The 17,748-nt window shown below is 40.4% G+C and overlaps 1 protein-coding gene across 1 annotated transcript; it reads right to left on the minus strand.

The window, feature by feature from the left end:
• Positions 1–770: 770 nt before the first annotated feature.
• Positions 771–16,770, minus strand: kcnj9 (potassium inwardly rectifying channel subfamily J member 9). Its single transcript, XM_026149110.2, has 7 exons — positions 16,334–16,770; positions 14,988–15,201; positions 11,618–11,819; positions 9,772–9,964; positions 9,329–9,526; positions 7,076–7,206; positions 771–2,072 (listed from the first exon to the last, which is right to left on the minus strand). Exons 1-7 carry the CDS (start codon positions 16,629–16,631, stop codon positions 1,806–1,808), a joined length of 1,503 nt encoding a protein of 500 aa, XP_026004895.1. The 5' UTR covers positions 16,632–16,770; the 3' UTR covers positions 771–1,805.
• Positions 16,771–17,748: the final 978 nt, after the last annotated feature.

Consider the following 17,748-nt stretch of genomic DNA (forward strand, 5'->3'; position numbering starts at 1 on the left):
TCTGCTGTGACATTCAGATGGTAGGGTCAGAATTTGGTGTAAAGAACATGAAAGCATGGATTGATCCTGCCTTGTGTCACAGTTCAGGCTTCTGGTGGTATAATGGTGTACGGGAGTAAATGCCATGGCCTACCTGACTTTTTGCTGAGCACGTCTGTTCCTTTATGACCACAGCCTCTAAAGGCTATTCGAGCAGGAAAACGTAGCATCTTACAAAGCTCAAACTGGTTTTGTGAACACGACAGGGTCGCTGTACACTGGCCTTCTCAGTCGCCAGATCTCAATCCAGTAGATCACCTTTGGGACGCATCGTGGATGTTCAGTCGGCGTATCTGCAGCAACTGGGTTATGCTGTCATGTCAATGGATGAAAGGGGTTAAACCTGGGACTAGCAAGGTGTACGTAATAAAATGCTTATAGAGCTAATAGTTTAACAGTTCATCATATTTTATCAAATGGGGTATGTTTTGTGTATAATTCATTTTCAGGTAAGTGTATGAGGGTAGAAAGTACCATTTGCACCACTGAAATTTGCTGATGTATATAATGGCAAAAGCAAAGTATGGGAACCTTGAATGGTATTTACCATAATTGAGAAGATATATTCAGCCTATCTATTATCGTTAGACTACATAATTTAATAGTAAAAAGGATTAAACAAATTTTCAGGACTGAACACCAGTTTTCTTATCAAACACGAAAACTTGTGAACGCTCATGTTGCATATTTCATGTAGCTTCTCGTCAGAACATAAACAGATGCAGATCCTGTGGAATATACTGCAGTTTATTCATTCTAATTGATGTTTCATCTTAAATATTAAAAACATCAAGTAAAAATGACCACATATATACACAGCAGCAGAAGCAGGAGTTTGGGCTGAACTGAGCAGGACACTGTTGTGCTTTATAAGTTTCTACTTGGCAGGGGACAAAAGATACATTTACCCTCGTTGTACACACACTGCATGTGAAACGAAGCCACGAATACGCTTGAGTGTTAACCTGTCTCTACGTTAAAGGTTTTACATACCCTACTCACCGTAATGTGTCGAGTGCAGCAAATTTCTATCAGTAGTTTTAACAAACATTAACATTTTGTGTCCTCTGAAGAGAAAATAGTGCTTAATCTCTGGGCAGGAAGCTAGCTGCGATGTTCACAGATGCTTTTACACTTTTGTCAGGTCAAATAGGTGTTCAGACATTTTTCTAGCACCACACGATGGTTTGTTGCCAAACAGACAGATGTACCAGCGGCTGTGTGCTGGTGTTAATTTCCCACCCTGTTAACACCTGATGGATGTGCATTAAATCTCATAACAATCCTTGCATCTAATCAAATGTGAGGCTACTACCATGTCGATGTTAGTGCATGTGAAAATAAAGCATCTATGCACTGTACCTATTTAAATGTATACAATCTATATAGTTAACTCTGCACATGAAGCCATCCTTTTACCCAACAGGACATATTACGTTTCTGTTTCGGTCCACAGGATATACTGCTGTTGACCCCACCTAAAGCATAGTATTGTCATTTAAATGTAGATATAGGCAAGGGTGATTGGAGCTAACACAACAAACTGAAAGGAGATAGCACACATACAGTACACTTTTAACAAAGACGAACGCACAAAGAAAAGACAAAAGTTTCAAGAAATAAACTCTTTCAGATGGTAACATAAGATATGGAGTATACTGCAGAAGTGAGCCTAATGAAACTACTTGTTGCCTTGAAAGTAAAGGTCTGGAAACTGTGGCATGGTAATGGCGATATACTGAAGGTCTTTGTAAACATTCTCTGTTCTAGGCCTCGGATTCTGATTGGTCGGTGGCAACGCTGCCATTCAGCTCGCCCAGTCCTGATTGCTCCTGGATGTCAGTCATCTCCCCGACAATGAAGGTCGGCTCCCCTCCTTTGCTGTTGGCCGAGCCGCTGTCTGGCTGCTTGGCCGCTTGGTTGGCCAGAGTGGGCTCTTCATCCAGCCTGCTGGAGATGGACCAGTAGAGATGAGCATCAAGTCTGGCTGCAGCTAATGACAGCTCTCGTGCTGAGCAGGATGGCGTGTCCACCTTAGAAGGAAGCAGAAAAGTAAGATGAGGATTTCTCTGTTAACTTTTGTGTAGTCCAAAATGAATAGACTGGTTCTTTTATAGCACTTTTCTACTCTGACCACTGAAAGCACTTTACACAAATTGCCTCATTTACCCATTCACACTAGCACTGTTTGGTATGCTTTTTCACACAGTCATACTCCGATTGATGCCTCAGAGAGCAACTTCGGGTTAGTATCTTGCCCAAAGATACTTGGCATGCAAACTGGAGCAACTAGGAAGTGATGATCCACCAACCTACTGATTAGCAGATGACCTGCTCTATCATCCGAATGAACCCAAAATCCTTGCTGACCTTTTCAGTTTCAGTTTAGATTCAGGTCACAGTATATCATCAGATAATTAGCTTGATTTATTTAAAATTTATTATAATGGTTTAATGATGCCTCGATTGTTTACTCTGCAGCATGTTGGTTAACTTCTACTGTGTTAACATGTTCTATAAAAATTGATTTGAATTGACTTTGTAATTGCCGTCATGTATTCCATAAGTTAGAGTTAACACATATAGTTCCATTTCAGTATTTTCCGTTTTAGTATATTAACTTTTGGGGTGGCCCTTATATGTAGAAAAAAGTGCTTGTGTGAATGGCTAAACATGAGACATCTTATATAAAGTGCTTTGAGTGCTCAAGTACAGTAGAAAAGTGCTATACACGAGCCAGTGCATTTATCTTCCATAGGCTTTAAGAACATCAAAGCACCAGACGCTGCTTTACAGCATCTGTATTTTGATTTCACACATCAAAGAAGCAGCAGCAGAGAATTTTAAGCAACTTCCACTTGATAGCGCTCACCTTCAACCACCCAAACAGTGTCCTATGTTTCTGAAGTTTCTATTTTGATCTAACTATGCTTTTAATATTTGTCATACATTTTGTTTGGAAATGGATCCCACCAAGCAAGCAGGAAACATTTATTTATATTAAACTTTTACCCAGACATGAATAGCAAAGTGCTTTAGAAAAGGCAATAACAGGATGTGCAAAACTTAACTCAATTTATAAAATAATTAAAAGGAAAGTTAACAAAACAAACAGCATACATTAGCAAAATGGTAAAAAAAATAAATTAAATAAATTAAATAAAATAAAATAAATAGACAGATATTTTTTCATTGCAGTTTGAAAGCACACTTTAAAAATGTATTTATTATCCAATGATCACTGTGTAATTGAATTACAGACAATGTTGGTAAAATGGCAAGAGCAAGTACTGCAGGACTTGTTTTAGCACAATGGCTTGAGAAGACAATGTCGACTGGCTTTAGAACTTTTATTTTTGAAAAACTATAACTAACCAAAATAAAAACCATTACAAAATTATTTTCTTCTTTTGACTGATCTCTTTAGGGGTCACCTTATCCCTAATATTCTCATCTGTCCTTATCCGCCACATCCATTAATCTTCTGTGTGGTCTTCCTCTTTTCCTCCTGCCTGGCAGGAGCATTTTCAAATTCCTTTGTCCACTATATCCCATCTCAACCTTGTCTCTCTTATTTTGTTCCTAAAATGCTCAGCCTGAACTGTCCCTCTGATGTTCTCATTTCTAATCCTGGCCGTCCTGGTCACACCCAGTGAAACTCTTATCATCTTCAACTCTGCCACCTCCACCTCGGCCTCCTGTCTTTATGTCAGTCCCACTGTCTCCAAACCATACAGTATAGCAGGTCTCACTACCACCTTATAAAAACCTCCCCTTTCACGTATTCCACTCCACCCTGCCTGCACTCTCTTCCTCATCTTTCTTGTGCTTTGTCCATTGCTTTGCATAGTTGACCCCTAGGTATTTAAATTCATCTACCTTCATTACCTCTACGCCTTGTATCTTCACCTTTCTGCCTGCCTCCCCACAAATAACAACTTCTTCTGTGAACAGAATAGAGACTCTGGCATGAACTCATCTGTCAGCCTGTCCATCACCACTGCAAACAAGAAGGGGCTCAGAGCCGAGCTGACATGATCCCACCCCCACCATGAACCCATCTCTCACGCCTCATCATTGTCTCACTGTCTTCATATCAAATTACTTTAATGGATCCTTACAATTTTCCCTCTGTCAGCGCCACCACAACCATAAACCACCATCTACTTTTCCATAATCACATATCTGCAAAACTAAAGACATTGCTATCAGACTCAACTATGCATTGTGTCTACTGCCAGTCAGTAACATGTTAATATGCTAAACATCAACATGTCACTTTGGGCATATTAGCATGAAGACCTTAGGATTTATCTCAAAGTATTACTGTGTCTAAGTACAGCCTGACAGTTCTGCCAGCTTAAATGCGAGTTCCTAATCTTTTTAGTGTAATCTGCCTCATCCACTTCTACAACTCTGACTGCATTATTTTATTTTAAAGACATCTGTTTTCTCAGGCTATTTTAAACCATTTGATATATAAATTGTCTGTTATTTTCAGTAAATTTCATCCAAAATAACAAAACTAGTTAAAAACTTATAATCTTATGACAATCTGTGTGATTTTGCTTTGGCAAAAACATCTTTCCAAAGTTCCTTTATGCAGAAAAAAACCTGCAAACTTGAACATGAATCAAACTTCACCATATTTTCTGTGTTTGTCTGCTCACTTCAGTGCTCACTTCAGTTAGTATTTCTGTTTATGTTTTTAAAGACTCATTGCATTAGGCTACAAATGCCCACGTATGTAACACATGTCCATGTAATGTACAGTCCACATCTCTACAAAAATAAACATGAAATAAATACTTTAGTCAGAGTTCCTACACATCCCAGCATGCTTTTCAACAACCCCAAGAGAATGTGAGAATTCAGCTGCCAGTTACACGTGTAGGTGGAGACAGGAATAGGGATAACAGACAAAGAGTAGATAATAATCTTGGTGCTTCTAGAAGAATTGTTGCTTAGTTCAGATGATGAATTATAGAAAATTGTCTTTTTTCTTAAACTCTGAGGAACTAACAGTGAAGCCTTACATTTATGTAGCTATTTTACTCGCAAGCTGTACTGTTCATTTGCTTCCTTTGTTTATTTTCAGTTCATTTCATTACTTTATCCCAATAGGAGTTCTCAAGATGGCATTTCTAATGTTCGTTTCAGGAAGGTTCCTTTACTGATCTTCACCTTTTACCTGGTGGCCAGGACTTAGCCCACAGGGCGTTTGAAAAAAGGGACATGTGCCTACCCTCCTGTAGGTCCACCACCTGCAGGAGGCGCCATAGGGTCAGAGACCCTGGTGGACCGATCCCTGGCTACAGGGTCTAGCGATTGGGACATGGAACATCACCTCTCTGGTGGGGAAGGAGCCTGAGCTAGTTCTCAGGTTGAGAGGTACCAGCTAGATATAGTCGGCTCACCTGAACGCACGGCTTGGGCTCTGGAATCAGTTCTGGAAAGGGGCTAGACTCTGTCACAGTCTGGAGTTGCCCGTGGAGAGAGGTGGCAGGTTAGAGTAGGTATCTTAGTATCCCCTAGGCTTGCTGCTTGTACGTTGGAGTTTTTCCTGGTGGATGAGAGGGTTTGTTCCCTAGGCCGTTAATTGAACCTCAGATACAGGAGGAGCAATGCGGTTTTCATCACTGGACCTGGACTCTTTACCATCTCGAGGATACTTGAGGGTGCAGGGGAGTTTGCCCAACAACCCCTACAAGCCATTCCATCCTCACACAACTGTTGCAATAGCTTGGTCCATATAGCTGGCAATAAGTCAGACTCGTTCCTGGTGGGTGTTGAATCAATTCTGTTCATGATTTTTATGGACAGAATTTCTAAGCATAGCCAAGTGGCGGCATGCTTCCACTTGGGCGGTCTCAGAATCTCGTCTCTGTTTTTTGCGGAGGATGTGGTTCTGTCGGCTTCATCAAGTGATAGCCTCCAGCTTGCACCGGAGCAGTTTACAGCCGAGTGTGAATCAGCACCTCCAAATCTGAGGCCATGGTTTTCAGCCTGAAAAGGGTGGAGTGCCCACTCTGGGTCAGGGATGAGTTACTGCCCCAAGTGAAGGAGTTTTGTTCATTAAGTGAGAGGAGAGGGCGGCGGGAGATCGACAGACAGATTGGTGCGGATGCTTATTGTTAATTATTTTTACTTCAGCTATGCAGAAAGCTTTAATAAAGGAATAAAGTGGAACATCTCTTAATAGGGAAGAGAAAATACAAAAATTTAACTTCACCATTTATTTTAAATTATTTCTAGCCTTAGGATTTTAGTGGTAACTTTCACATGCTTGTCCACATATAGAGCCTGTATATAATAACACAAGAAGAAAACATCGAGATGAAGCCAAATGAGTACTTTGTAGCCCGTCCTAAGGACAGTCATCCACTGTGACATTTTGAAGTGCCTTACTCAAAGTGAAGCAGGTTCTCTGAACACTACTGTTCTCTTTCCTTCACCTTATGATGTTTTCCGTCATAGCCAAGCAAACCTTCTTCCATAACTAGAGAAAATAAATTAAAATAATAATAATAATAATAATAATGATTAAAATAAATTATACTGTTAACAGAAATGTCACATATTAAATGTTTTTGGAAACCAACATAGCCACTAAGAATATTTGGAATACTTTAAAATTTCTGTGAGTAAATTTAAACACAAATTCATGCAGTCCTTGGCTATCTGCTTGTTGATCATGATTAGGAAAATTGAGGCGAGATTTTCTGTTAAATAGTAAATTATATTTTAAGACAGACCCTGAGGCACTTCATCTTCATGAGGTACACATACTTATAAGAGAAGATTTTACTAGACGTGCATGTTAGGTTAACTGGTGATTCTACATTGGCTTTAGGTGTAAATCAAAGCATCAATCTTTGTCCACCCCTTTGTATAACTCTGCGAAAGACTGGCGAGCTGCCCAGAGTGTACCCCCTCTCTTTTCCAGTGACACCTGTGATAGGTGTCATGGGAGTGCAACAAATCATGCTGTGCTTTATTAGCTTGCCCTCATCACATCTTCTTCAAGAGACATTACCTCAAATGTGTGGTGAAAGGCTCCATAGTCGACGTCAAAGAAGCCCTCTGCCAGCGACATCATTGGGCTGAACCTGTGACCCCACAACAACTCCTCTGCAAGATACGAGCTCCTTGCCTGGCATGTCATCCCTGCATGCACAAACAAATGGAGGACTATAGAGATTCATAATACACATTTTCCCTCACGGCATTTGTTCTGGTCTGTGTGATAAATGATTTGATATTAACTGGATTCGCTGTGCCTGGCTATGGCAAAGCAGAAGAGTAAAAGCACCACACCAAGAACTCTTACACAAACATAATTCATTTACCCATTTAGTCACAAACAATTTCACTGGCAAGCTGTCATTGTAAGGATGTTCTCTGCAGCAGAGTTATGACTGTCAGCTAAGTCTTTGTAACATAGCGCTCTGACTAAGGGAATCAATATTTGGTGTAGGTGGAGAGGCCACCTTTACCTCACAGATACACATCCTGAATAGCCTCGATACACTGAGTTCTTGCTAAACTGTGAGGAAACTAGTAGAGTATATCATCCTCTCAGAATGAATCTGACGTAAGGCGATATAAGAGAGGGATAAGGGAGAAAAGATAAACAAGCACATAATATTTGGAACGTCCCAGCTTGTGCAAATTACTTTGGGAATGAATATCCTATAAATCCAGATGCACTTAAGACTAGCAGGAGAAAGTAAAACATACTTTAGTGTACTCCTATATTGTTTAACTTCCACAACTCTTTTATGTCTCTATATCATCTACCTGGTGGCCTCGATTTGTCTTTTATATTTGGTGCTATTGTTTAGCACTTTGTTCATCCCTGTTGTTTTTTTTTAAAGTGCTTTATAAATTGATATGATATGTTTTTTCAAGAGGATTAGTTTTGCTTTTCCTTATTTCTTTTCTTGTATACTGTTAAAGTCAGGATTTTTACAAGTAATCCCTATGAGCCAAAAGTTCAGACTGCTCCGTACACTTTCTTTAAAACTGTTTTTTTTCTCTTAACTTTGTATGATATCAAGGAGGAGGGATTAATATAGACTCTGTCTGTATTCACTTAATACTTAGTGTGTAGCAGCTATGTATTTAGTATGAGTATTTTGTTACCTATCCCATCATGCATTGTCTGTTTTTTTTTTTAAAACGTAGTAGGATGAGAGGAAAGATGGCAGCAAATCAAGGTAGGAACTGCCACTAAATATTTGCATTTATTCGTTTAAGAAAATTTGCTCAGTGTATTCTATATTTGTGACAAAAATGCAGTAGTAGTAGTAGTCGTCAGTTATTCATCTAGCAGACTCAGCTCTGATATTTTGGCATAAAGTCCCAATAGTGTCCGAAATAGTTTTTTTTATTTTACTGGATGGATGGATGGATGGATGGATGGATGGATGGATGGATGGATGGATGGGTGAGTGGATAGGAATCCTTTCCCATCTGTTTCCAAGGGGCAGCCAATTGGAAGAAATTAGCTAAAGGAGGGTTGCATGTTGTACAGTTTCCTTGTGTATGTGTGGATTCTCTTTGGGAACTCCAGCTTCCCCCCACAGTCCAAAGACATGGATCGGGTTAAATTGGATCGGGTCATTCTAAATCCCTGCAACTACTGGGATCCACTTCACGACAATGAATTAAATAAGCGGAAGAAGATGGATGGAATCTGTGAATCATGCAAAGCCACTCTAGAAGAGGCTAAAAATAAAAATATGGCGCTGGAAATATATAGCATAATAGGTCCACTTTTACTGATGATTTATCAAGAGTGAGTAAGCGCAGCAGGGCTCTGTGATTTGCCCAAGGGTAGATGAGTCTCCAGTTTTAAACAGTTTGCTTTCTGTTGGGGTAACATCAGACTGCAGATTGCTAGACCGTGACTTCTAGGTTTTTGTCATTTCTTGTGCATACATGGAAATGAGTTTCTCCTTATTTTTTTTTGTTCAATGTTTTAATTTAATCTAAACTACTAAACCAGATGATTTCTTTATTTACTATTTACTTGCTGATTTATTATAGGACCTGGGGCTAGATTTAATAAACGGGACAAAATAATGTATGAGTGCAATCCCCAAAATAGCGCTCAGTGCTGTGGTTAGTTTTAAGGGTGATTTACAAAGCTTGCAAGGTTTCTGCCCACAGGAGGAGTCTCTTCATTTCAAAATCAAGGACAACAAATAAAACATGCTTTTTTTAGGGGTTACATTAATAGATTTAAACTCGCAGATGTTTCTTAATTTGGTGTTTGCCTTCTCACCAGTGGCCTCCACCATTCCTTCTAGAATGACCACAATCTCAAAGTCTTCTTTCTCTAGCTGGGCCTGCGACATGTCCCAGAAGGGTGAACGTGCGTCAATCTCATGGGAAATCACCAATGGTGAGACCAGGAAGAGACGATCATCGCCCGTCTCAAAGCCCACACTGATGTCTGTCTGATCCAGAGGGATGAACTCACCTGGAAGAGCCAATAAAGTGGAGACAAGGAGAGAGGTTGTACCTGGAAGCTCAGGTTTAAAATGACAGAATACTAGAAAGACACAAAAGAGATCTTAGAATGAGCGGTTCACATGGCCAAGTATGTTATTATTATTATTATTATTGTTATTATATACTGGGCCATTTGATTTTTCAATAGGTGTAGTTGTTACAGTTTTTGTCACCAAAGGAAGAAAAAGAAAGATTCATTATTAACTGTCTCACCCTCCTGAGTCTGCTTAGACTTGATGAGTTTGGCCCTGATGTTGGCCCCCACAATGTGGGAACTTCGAAGGTCTCCCACCCTGAACATCAGGCAGAGCTTGTCGTCTCTCGGCGAGATAACAGCGTGTTTGGAGAACACCAGCGTCTCAGCTCGTTTGTTAGGCTGCGAGATCTTTACAAACATGCAGCCCACCTGGACAGAGAGGAAGGAACAATGTGAAACATGGGCCCTGCTAAAAAGTCAAAGCCACAGGGAGCCTTGCACAAAGTAGAAAAGCAGAGGATTATTATGAAAGGAACATAATATATAAACACCAAGACATATGTCTTGGTGTTTATAACAAACACATCAGCTAAAGAGCTGAATAATTCCGGTGTAGTCTGCACATCTGGAACACATTCATTGTGGCCGCTGAATACAAACTAACCTTGATCATTTTTTAGAAGAGCTTGCTATTGCCAGTTTCTCTTGTCTAAAAAGATCAGTGACACTTGAGTTAACCCCACACTCAACTGTTTTTATATGCATAGTAAAACAGCCCACGCTACGTGTACATCAGTTGTTAATTTGGAATGTTTCCAGCTCCCAAACATGCATAAACATGATTCAGCCTGGATGTCGGAGTGTGAATTCATCCTCATCAAAAGAGTGCTTACACCGTGCAAAAAAAATTGAGCTTCATCGGCATTTTCTGTGTAAATATTCTTTTTTTTAGGAAGAATACCATCTGCATATAATTTGCGTCATTATGGCTCCACTGTATTTGTGCATTCAATCTTCTCTCTAAGCTAAAAAAAACAGCGTATCATTATTTTATTTGATTCAGCTGAGCTGACAGGAAGCTTCCGTTTAAGCAAACAGTCTCGGGTCAAACAGAAATTGCAGGCACAAAAGGAGTTAGCTGAATTTGAACACTGACTCAGAAGTTCCGAAGCCTGTTTTTCATTTTTCGTTTCCATTTGTTTCTCTAATCTGACTTCCTGCTTTGCTAAAACACATCTGACAATCTTGTTTGCTACATATGTTACACTCATGTCTACATCGTCATTAATACATAATCAGATAACAAACCATCACAGATGTCAGCAGTATTCATTCTAAATACGAAAGCGTCTATTTAAGATTCTTATATCCCAAAATTACTGAGAATATTCACTTTGGCACTGCATGAATTTAAACTCATGCTTAATAGGAGATAGGAAGAGAGGTCCCAATTGCAGGACATGCACCTGGTTTAAATATTGAAAAGGAAACTTGTAATGTTACAAAGACCAAAAAAAAACCACAAAGTCCAAAGGGCATCCATCCATCCCATTCTTTACCACTTATCCGATACAGGATCACAGGAAAGCTGGAGTCGATCTTAAACACACAGTCATATTTACACAGAAGACCGATGGGAAAATTAGACATCTTTACCTTTAGAGTAAAAGAAGGAGCAACTGAAAGACAGGACATGAAGACAGAGGCAGGGCGACACAGAATGGAGGGCGAAAAATGCAGAAAATAGAAACACAGTGGGGCAAAACAGAACCAACAAATATAACAAAAAACATAATTTATCAGAAAGTGAATGTTTGAAAGTCTGAATAATCATATCCTCTGTATATCTTTGAATTGCCATGTTATTGTGGTGGAGGGGTTTGTGCGTTTCAGTCATCCTGCAAGAATCAGCTGGCTCGGGAACTCGTTTTCCCCCTGGATGAGCTACAAGAGGTGCCTGGGGTGAGAGAAGTCTGCTTAGACTGCAAACTGAACCCAGGTAAGGGGTACGAAATCGAGAGAAGGATGGATGGATTTCTAAATATTTCCCCATCTCTGTTTTTTACCAGTTAAGCTGCTCACCATGAAGGCGTTAACCATCGATCCCAGTATAGCCTGCAGCAGCAGCAGCATTGTGCCCACCGGACACTGGTCGGTGATGACACGGTGACCATAGCCAATCGTGGTCTCGGTCTCAATGGAGAAGAGGAAAGCCGAGATGAAGCCATTGACATTGTTCACGCACGGCGTCCACGTCTCATCCTCCAGATGGTCGAGATCACCCCTTGGGAAGAGGAGAAGCAGAATGTGTGAGAAAGGGAAGGCGGGAGGTGACAAAGTGGGTGTCAAGAGGGAAAAATAGACTGAGAGCGAGAAGATATATATTTTTAGACTGGAGGTGCAGAAATATATAGATGACGACTCATCTCTCCATTTAAATTTTCCACCACCTTGCAGCTAATTCCTGTAATGAATAGGAGCAATCCTGTTCATCAGATTTAAACATGGTGCTTAAGCCAACATTTATGCTGTCACTTCTTGCCGAGGCTGCAGAAACCCGCCACTTTCATCATATATCATCACGCGCAACTTGCTCTCAGCATCTTTTGAGGGTTTTTTTCAATCCTGTGCCACTAAGAGTCCGCAGAATTTCTGTTCTAACACACACTACACACACTAATGTCCCCGATTAACACAGCTCCAGCCAGAGAGGGAGCGCTAATTAGCGAAAGTGGTGTTAGGTCATTTATATAATCTATGACTTTTATTGACCTGTGCTGGTGACAAAGGGATTGCAGCAACACTGACAGCTTTCTGGCACAAAACTGAATGGCCTGCAATTGATATAAAAAAGGGTCACAATTTTTATGAGACGAATACGTTAGTTAATTAGAGCAGAGATCCAGCAATCACAGCTCATGAAGAGGCAGCACATCATGATGAAATACACTGTAATATTAATACTGCTTTGTCATCTGCTTTTTTGGCTGAGAAAGCAGCTTCATTTTGGCCTTTATGGTAGATGTGTAAAAATCTAATGCTCACTTAAAGAATGGTTGGACTTTGGGGGAAATACGGTGAAAAGATCAATAATGTTCTCATAGCTGTCTGCTAAATATGATGCCGCACCCAGAAGGCAGTCAGCTTAGTTTAGCACTAAGCTGTCAAACAAGAAAAGAGCTAAAATAAATTTCCCTGCCATCCCCACTGAAGCTCCCTGATTAGCACAGTACATCTTATACAGTACATCGCTTCAATTTTTGCACTCGTTAAAGAAAAGCACCAAATTTATGAGCAAAATTCTGTTTAAATGGTTAAATTCTGCATTTTTGGAGTTATTACATAGACTTGAATTCAAATTAATTGCAAACATAAATCCATGTTTATGCTTTCTCTGAAATTTTCTGATGATTACAGGTCTAAAAGAGCTCTGAATGGCTTTGATTACAATTGAATTAACCTTTGTTTCAAAGTGAATGTTAAGCAAACCACTACATCACAGCCAGAGAACAAAAATACACGTATTTTTGTTTTTTTAATGCAAATTGACACAATTGTTGCAACACAATGTCCACTCCGGTTAATAACATTTGTATGAAATTCTGAACGCTCCAAACTTATTTCTACATCAAAGGGCAAAGGGCAGTGGCACAGCAAGAAGAGTCTGGCTGTGAATCTGCTTGTTGAGGAGGTTGCAGAGGTGACAAATAGGAAGAGATGTTCTTTTACTTTTTAGTGAAATTATATGTCTTTTCAAGTAACTCAAAAACAACTCTTTAGCTACATACATACAGTGTTGTTTACATTTCTGTCCAACTAAGATTTTGCTGGATGGGATCACATAAACATAAAGATGGTCTTTTTTTTTTTTTCGAACTCTAGATATGAAAAGACAATTTCCCAAAACAAGAAACTTTAATGTGAGGATTTGTTGTCAGAAAAAAGCACACAGACAAGGGAAAATCCTGTTTTTGGTCATAATGTGTTGCTACCATATGAAAAGATAAAGTTTAAATTAGGTCCCATATTCCTGATATCACTTGGATTCAGAATAGGATCCTATGGATCAGGACTTAATCTGTGGGAAATGATCATTTGATGCCCTGCTGACTTTGTAAGTTTGCTCACTTATAAAGAAATGAACAGTCTCTAACCTTTATGGTAATTTCATTGTAATGGAGACAGAATAACAACTGAAAAACAAACAAAAGTTATAAAGTCATTTGTATGTCACTGATTGAAATAAATATTTGATCCTCTGCAACTAACCAGAATTGTGGCCTCCACAGATTGGCTCTGTGCCCATGTAGAACAGATTGCAATCAATCAATCAATTACAGATACTCCTGATCTCAACTCAATTTCTCCCATTCAGGCATCTCCACCACAAGACAAAGAGGCTGTCAGGGACAAAATTGTAGATCTGCATAATGTCTGGTACGGACTATAAGACCAGCAAGAAGTTGGGGAGAAGGTGGAAACTGTTGGTGTGAATATTCAGAAATGAAAGAAATATAAAATGATCAATCAGACCAATCTTGCCTCATGGGGTGAGGATGAAAGGTGGTGCATCAACACAAAACTACAAGGAGGGAGCTTAATGAAGGCAGTTGAGAGCACAGTGACCAAAAGCACCACTGGTAACATTACAACACCACGAGGTCTCCCTGCTCAAGAACACACATGTACAAGCCCATCTTAAGTTTGCCAGTGAATATCTAAATTATTGAGAGAAATCTTGGGAGAAATTGCTGTTGTCAGATGATATTAAAATCAAGCTGTTTGTCATCAACACGACTTGTCATGTTTGGAGAAAGAGAAATGCTAAGTATGACCAAAAGTGCACCATCCCCACAGTCAGGCATGGAGGTGGAAGCATTATGCTTTGGGGCTGTTTTTCTCCTAAGGGTACAGGATGACTTCACTGCATTAAGGGGCAAATGGACGGTGCTATGTACTATAAAATCTTGAACAAGAACCTCCTTCCCTCAGCCAGAACACTGAAGATGCGTCATGGATGAGTTTTCCTGCATGATAATGACGCAAAACATACCACAGAGGCAGCAAATTAGTGTCTGCAAAAGCACATTAAGATCATGGAGTGGCCTAGCCAGTTTCCTAATTTCAAACTATAGAAAATCTCTAAAGGCAGATGAAGCTTGGCGTTGTTAAGCGGCAGCCAAGAAGCCAAAATGATTTAGAGAGTTTCTGTAAAGAGCAGTGGGACAAAATCCCTCCAGAGATGAGTGAAAACCTGGTGGCCAACTATGAGAAACATCTTACTGCTGTGTTTGCCCACAAGAGTTTCTCCACTGAGTGTCATGTCATTAAAGACTGTTCATTTCTTTGCAAGGTAGCACACTTACAAATTCAGCGGGAGATCAAATGGTGATTTCCCACACTGCAAGAGATCCAAATACATTAGTGCACATGACTTTATCTTAAATCTTACCTGCAGTAGGCGATGAGGTACCAGATGGCTCCGAAGAAGAGCCATGTTACAGCGTAGGCCATGACAAAGACGAAGAGCGAGCAACGCCAGTTGAGGTCCACCAGAGTGGTGAAGATGTCCGTCAGGTATCGGTAAGTCTCCCGCATGTTACCATGCTGCACATTGCATCGACCGTTCTTCTCCACGTAGCGCTGTCTCTTACGGCGAGTGCGGGCTGGTGGAAGGGTGGAGACAGAAGAGAAGGGGCCCGATTAGAAATCTGTGAGGCTAACAAATGGGAGGAAAAGTGCCATCGCCTTTTGATCCTTTACAGCGTTGAAGACAACTCTTTATTGTTCCATTAAACACTTTCAAAAACATGAGGCTCCCTTTCTGAAATGTTTTGTTTTTAAAGCTACAACTCTGACTGCAGTCAGACGATGAGAATTGGATGAAGGCACTTAGAGAGACGTGAGCATAAACACAGGGAGGTAGCAAGGGACAAAACTACTGAGGGAGATTCAGCGTGGCTCAAAGGAAAGTCAGACTGGTGAAGAAGGGAAAACATAAATGAAAAATGACAGGTGAATAAAACAGAGCAGATGAAGTGCGACGGGACAACATCATCAAATGCTTGGAGAAGAAAAGCTATAACACTGGACTTCATCTGTGTTTTGTTTTGTTTTGTTTTGTTTTATAGGCTTTTTACTGTGGATGCACCAAGCCAGAACTGAAATTATGACACTATACCGCTATCACGTACGCTTTAATCAATGAATATCAATCATTGTGCATGCTACTCAAGCTATGGAGACTTATATTAAGGTAAAACAAAATCTGCCTTTTCTGCAAAAAAAGTCTGGCTCTGCTTTGTAGGATTTTTGTCCTTTGCGATGATGACATCAATTCTTGATCACAAGTTGGAGTTAAAACACCGAAGGGTCATATAAACTGCACATTTCCCTAGTTCCCTAGTTAGGCTTTCTTTCTTTTTATTCTATGAAGATGTACGGCAAAGATTGGAGCAAACAGAGCAGAGCTTAATGAGCAAGACTGTCAAAATTGCTGAGGGGTGAAGCTCTGCAGTATGGTCTAAATTAGAAAAGATTCACTACTACTACTGCGAGACAGATGGGGAGGAGAAGAGGGTGCAGGGCTGAATGGAGAAAATGTTCATCCAGGAGTAAGTCAATATCTCTAAATCTCTCGAGATTTTTATCAGATACAAAGAGATTAATAGTGATGCATTTCAGTCTGGTTGAACTGCAGGTCCAGAAAGAAGCCACAACATTTAAAGAACATAGTGAGTGCACTGTTCCAAACAGAAGGGGGATCAAGGACAAGATGTCATCTTGAGAGTCACTCACCCCACCCGAACCGTCCCCTCTCCTTCTCCGTCCCCTGTGTCTTCTTCCTGTGCTGATTAGCATTGGCTTCCCGCTCGGCCAGCTTGGACTGAAACGATCTCTTGACCGGAGCCGAGTTCGGAAGGGAAGAAGTCGTCTCTGTGGTGACGACGTGGCCCAGCTCCTCCGATACGTTGAAGACTCCCGTGGAGGCTGTGACCTCCGTGGCCACCTCCACTTCTTCGCTCTCCACCTTCTCCTCCACAGGGAGCGAGAGCGAGTCCGGACGGGAGGGGAAGATGGAGTTCTCCAGAGCCATGGTCTACGTCTGTGTGTGCGTGCGTTTGTGTGTGTGTGTGTGTGTAAGCGTGTAAAGAGTATTAATGTGTTATTGATATCCTCCCTAAGGCAGAGTCTGTCCAGTACCTATTGACTGAACCATTTGTTTGCTTGTCTGAAGCCTGGAATAAAGCAGAAGAACACAATGATCTGATCAAATGAAACAATGGAATTGATTATCTGTTTTACTGTCACAATAATTCACTGTCAAATGATTTCTTTAAAGAAACAGGACCTCCTCACAGGAGTGCTTGAACTCTGATGTTGCTATAATAAATTCTAAAAACCTATAAATAAATGTGTATCATTTTTTGTGCTTTTATTACTATTGTCAAAGTCTCATTTGAAGTCTTTTAATAATAAAATAAAGGAATAAGTCCTTATTTTCAGATTGAATATGGATAACTTTGAAAGTCCTTGGAAATTAGACACAATGGTAGAATAAATTAGTTCTCTGAAAGACCCCTATTCCTGATGCACGACATGGCATATGCATATCAGAGCCACTTTAACTGGTCTGTATGTTTCATAAAAAGCCTCGGGCTAGGAGTGTGTGTGTGGCCCAGACGTGTGTGTTGTATAAGTGCACTTCGTGCTATTTTAAATATGCTGGATTTATACAGCAGGCCTGTTGAAATAGTCTTACATAAGTCCTATATAAGAAGCCGAGTTAAATATATACATGGATAACGAGACGTGATGAAATATTTACTCAGTAAAATGGAGTCCTAGTCCTCTATAGCCTTGGATGATGTGCGTCCATTTGGACAACTGGCGGATTGGACGCCAGAGGAGACTGATGGTGACAGTCAAGATGACGCACTACGCCTGATGGATGGATCAGAAATAGCCTCTGTTAAAGAGTGTCTGTGAGCCGGCAAGAGGGCTACAGGAACCAAACAGCTCAGCTACGGTTTTAATGTCACACAGACCAAAGATAAACGAGTAAAATCCTACCTGCTCAGTGCACCAACTTGTAGATGTGTAAGACCCAGATTGGGCAGATGTTTTGCCATAAGAACGGCGAAAATCGAGTCCAAGAACGAGCCAGGATTCGCAACCTTGGTTCAATTACACCCATTTCTGGTATTTACGAG

The sequence above is a fragment of the Astatotilapia calliptera genome, chromosome 18 (genome assembly GCF_964374335.1).
Source record: "Astatotilapia calliptera chromosome 18, fAstCal68.1, whole genome shotgun sequence".
In the NCBI taxonomy this organism is placed as follows: domain Eukaryota; kingdom Metazoa; phylum Chordata; class Actinopteri; order Cichliformes; family Cichlidae; genus Astatotilapia; species Astatotilapia calliptera.

Excerpts from the sequence above, each read along its gene's own strand:
- kcnj9 (XM_026149110.2), bottom strand. The coding sequence starts at position 16,631 with ATGGCTCTGGAGAACTCCATCTTCCCCTCCCGTCCGGACTCGCTCTCG. Across the intron at positions 15,202-16,333 it reads GAGGGGACGGTTCGGGTGGG|CCCGCACTCGCCGTAAGAGA; the intron begins GTGAGTGACTCT and ends CCCTTCCACCAG. Across the intron at positions 7,207-9,328 it reads AGGAATGGTGGAGGCCACTG|GGATGACATGCCAGGCAAGG; the intron begins GTGAGAAGGCAA and ends TTGTGCATGCAG.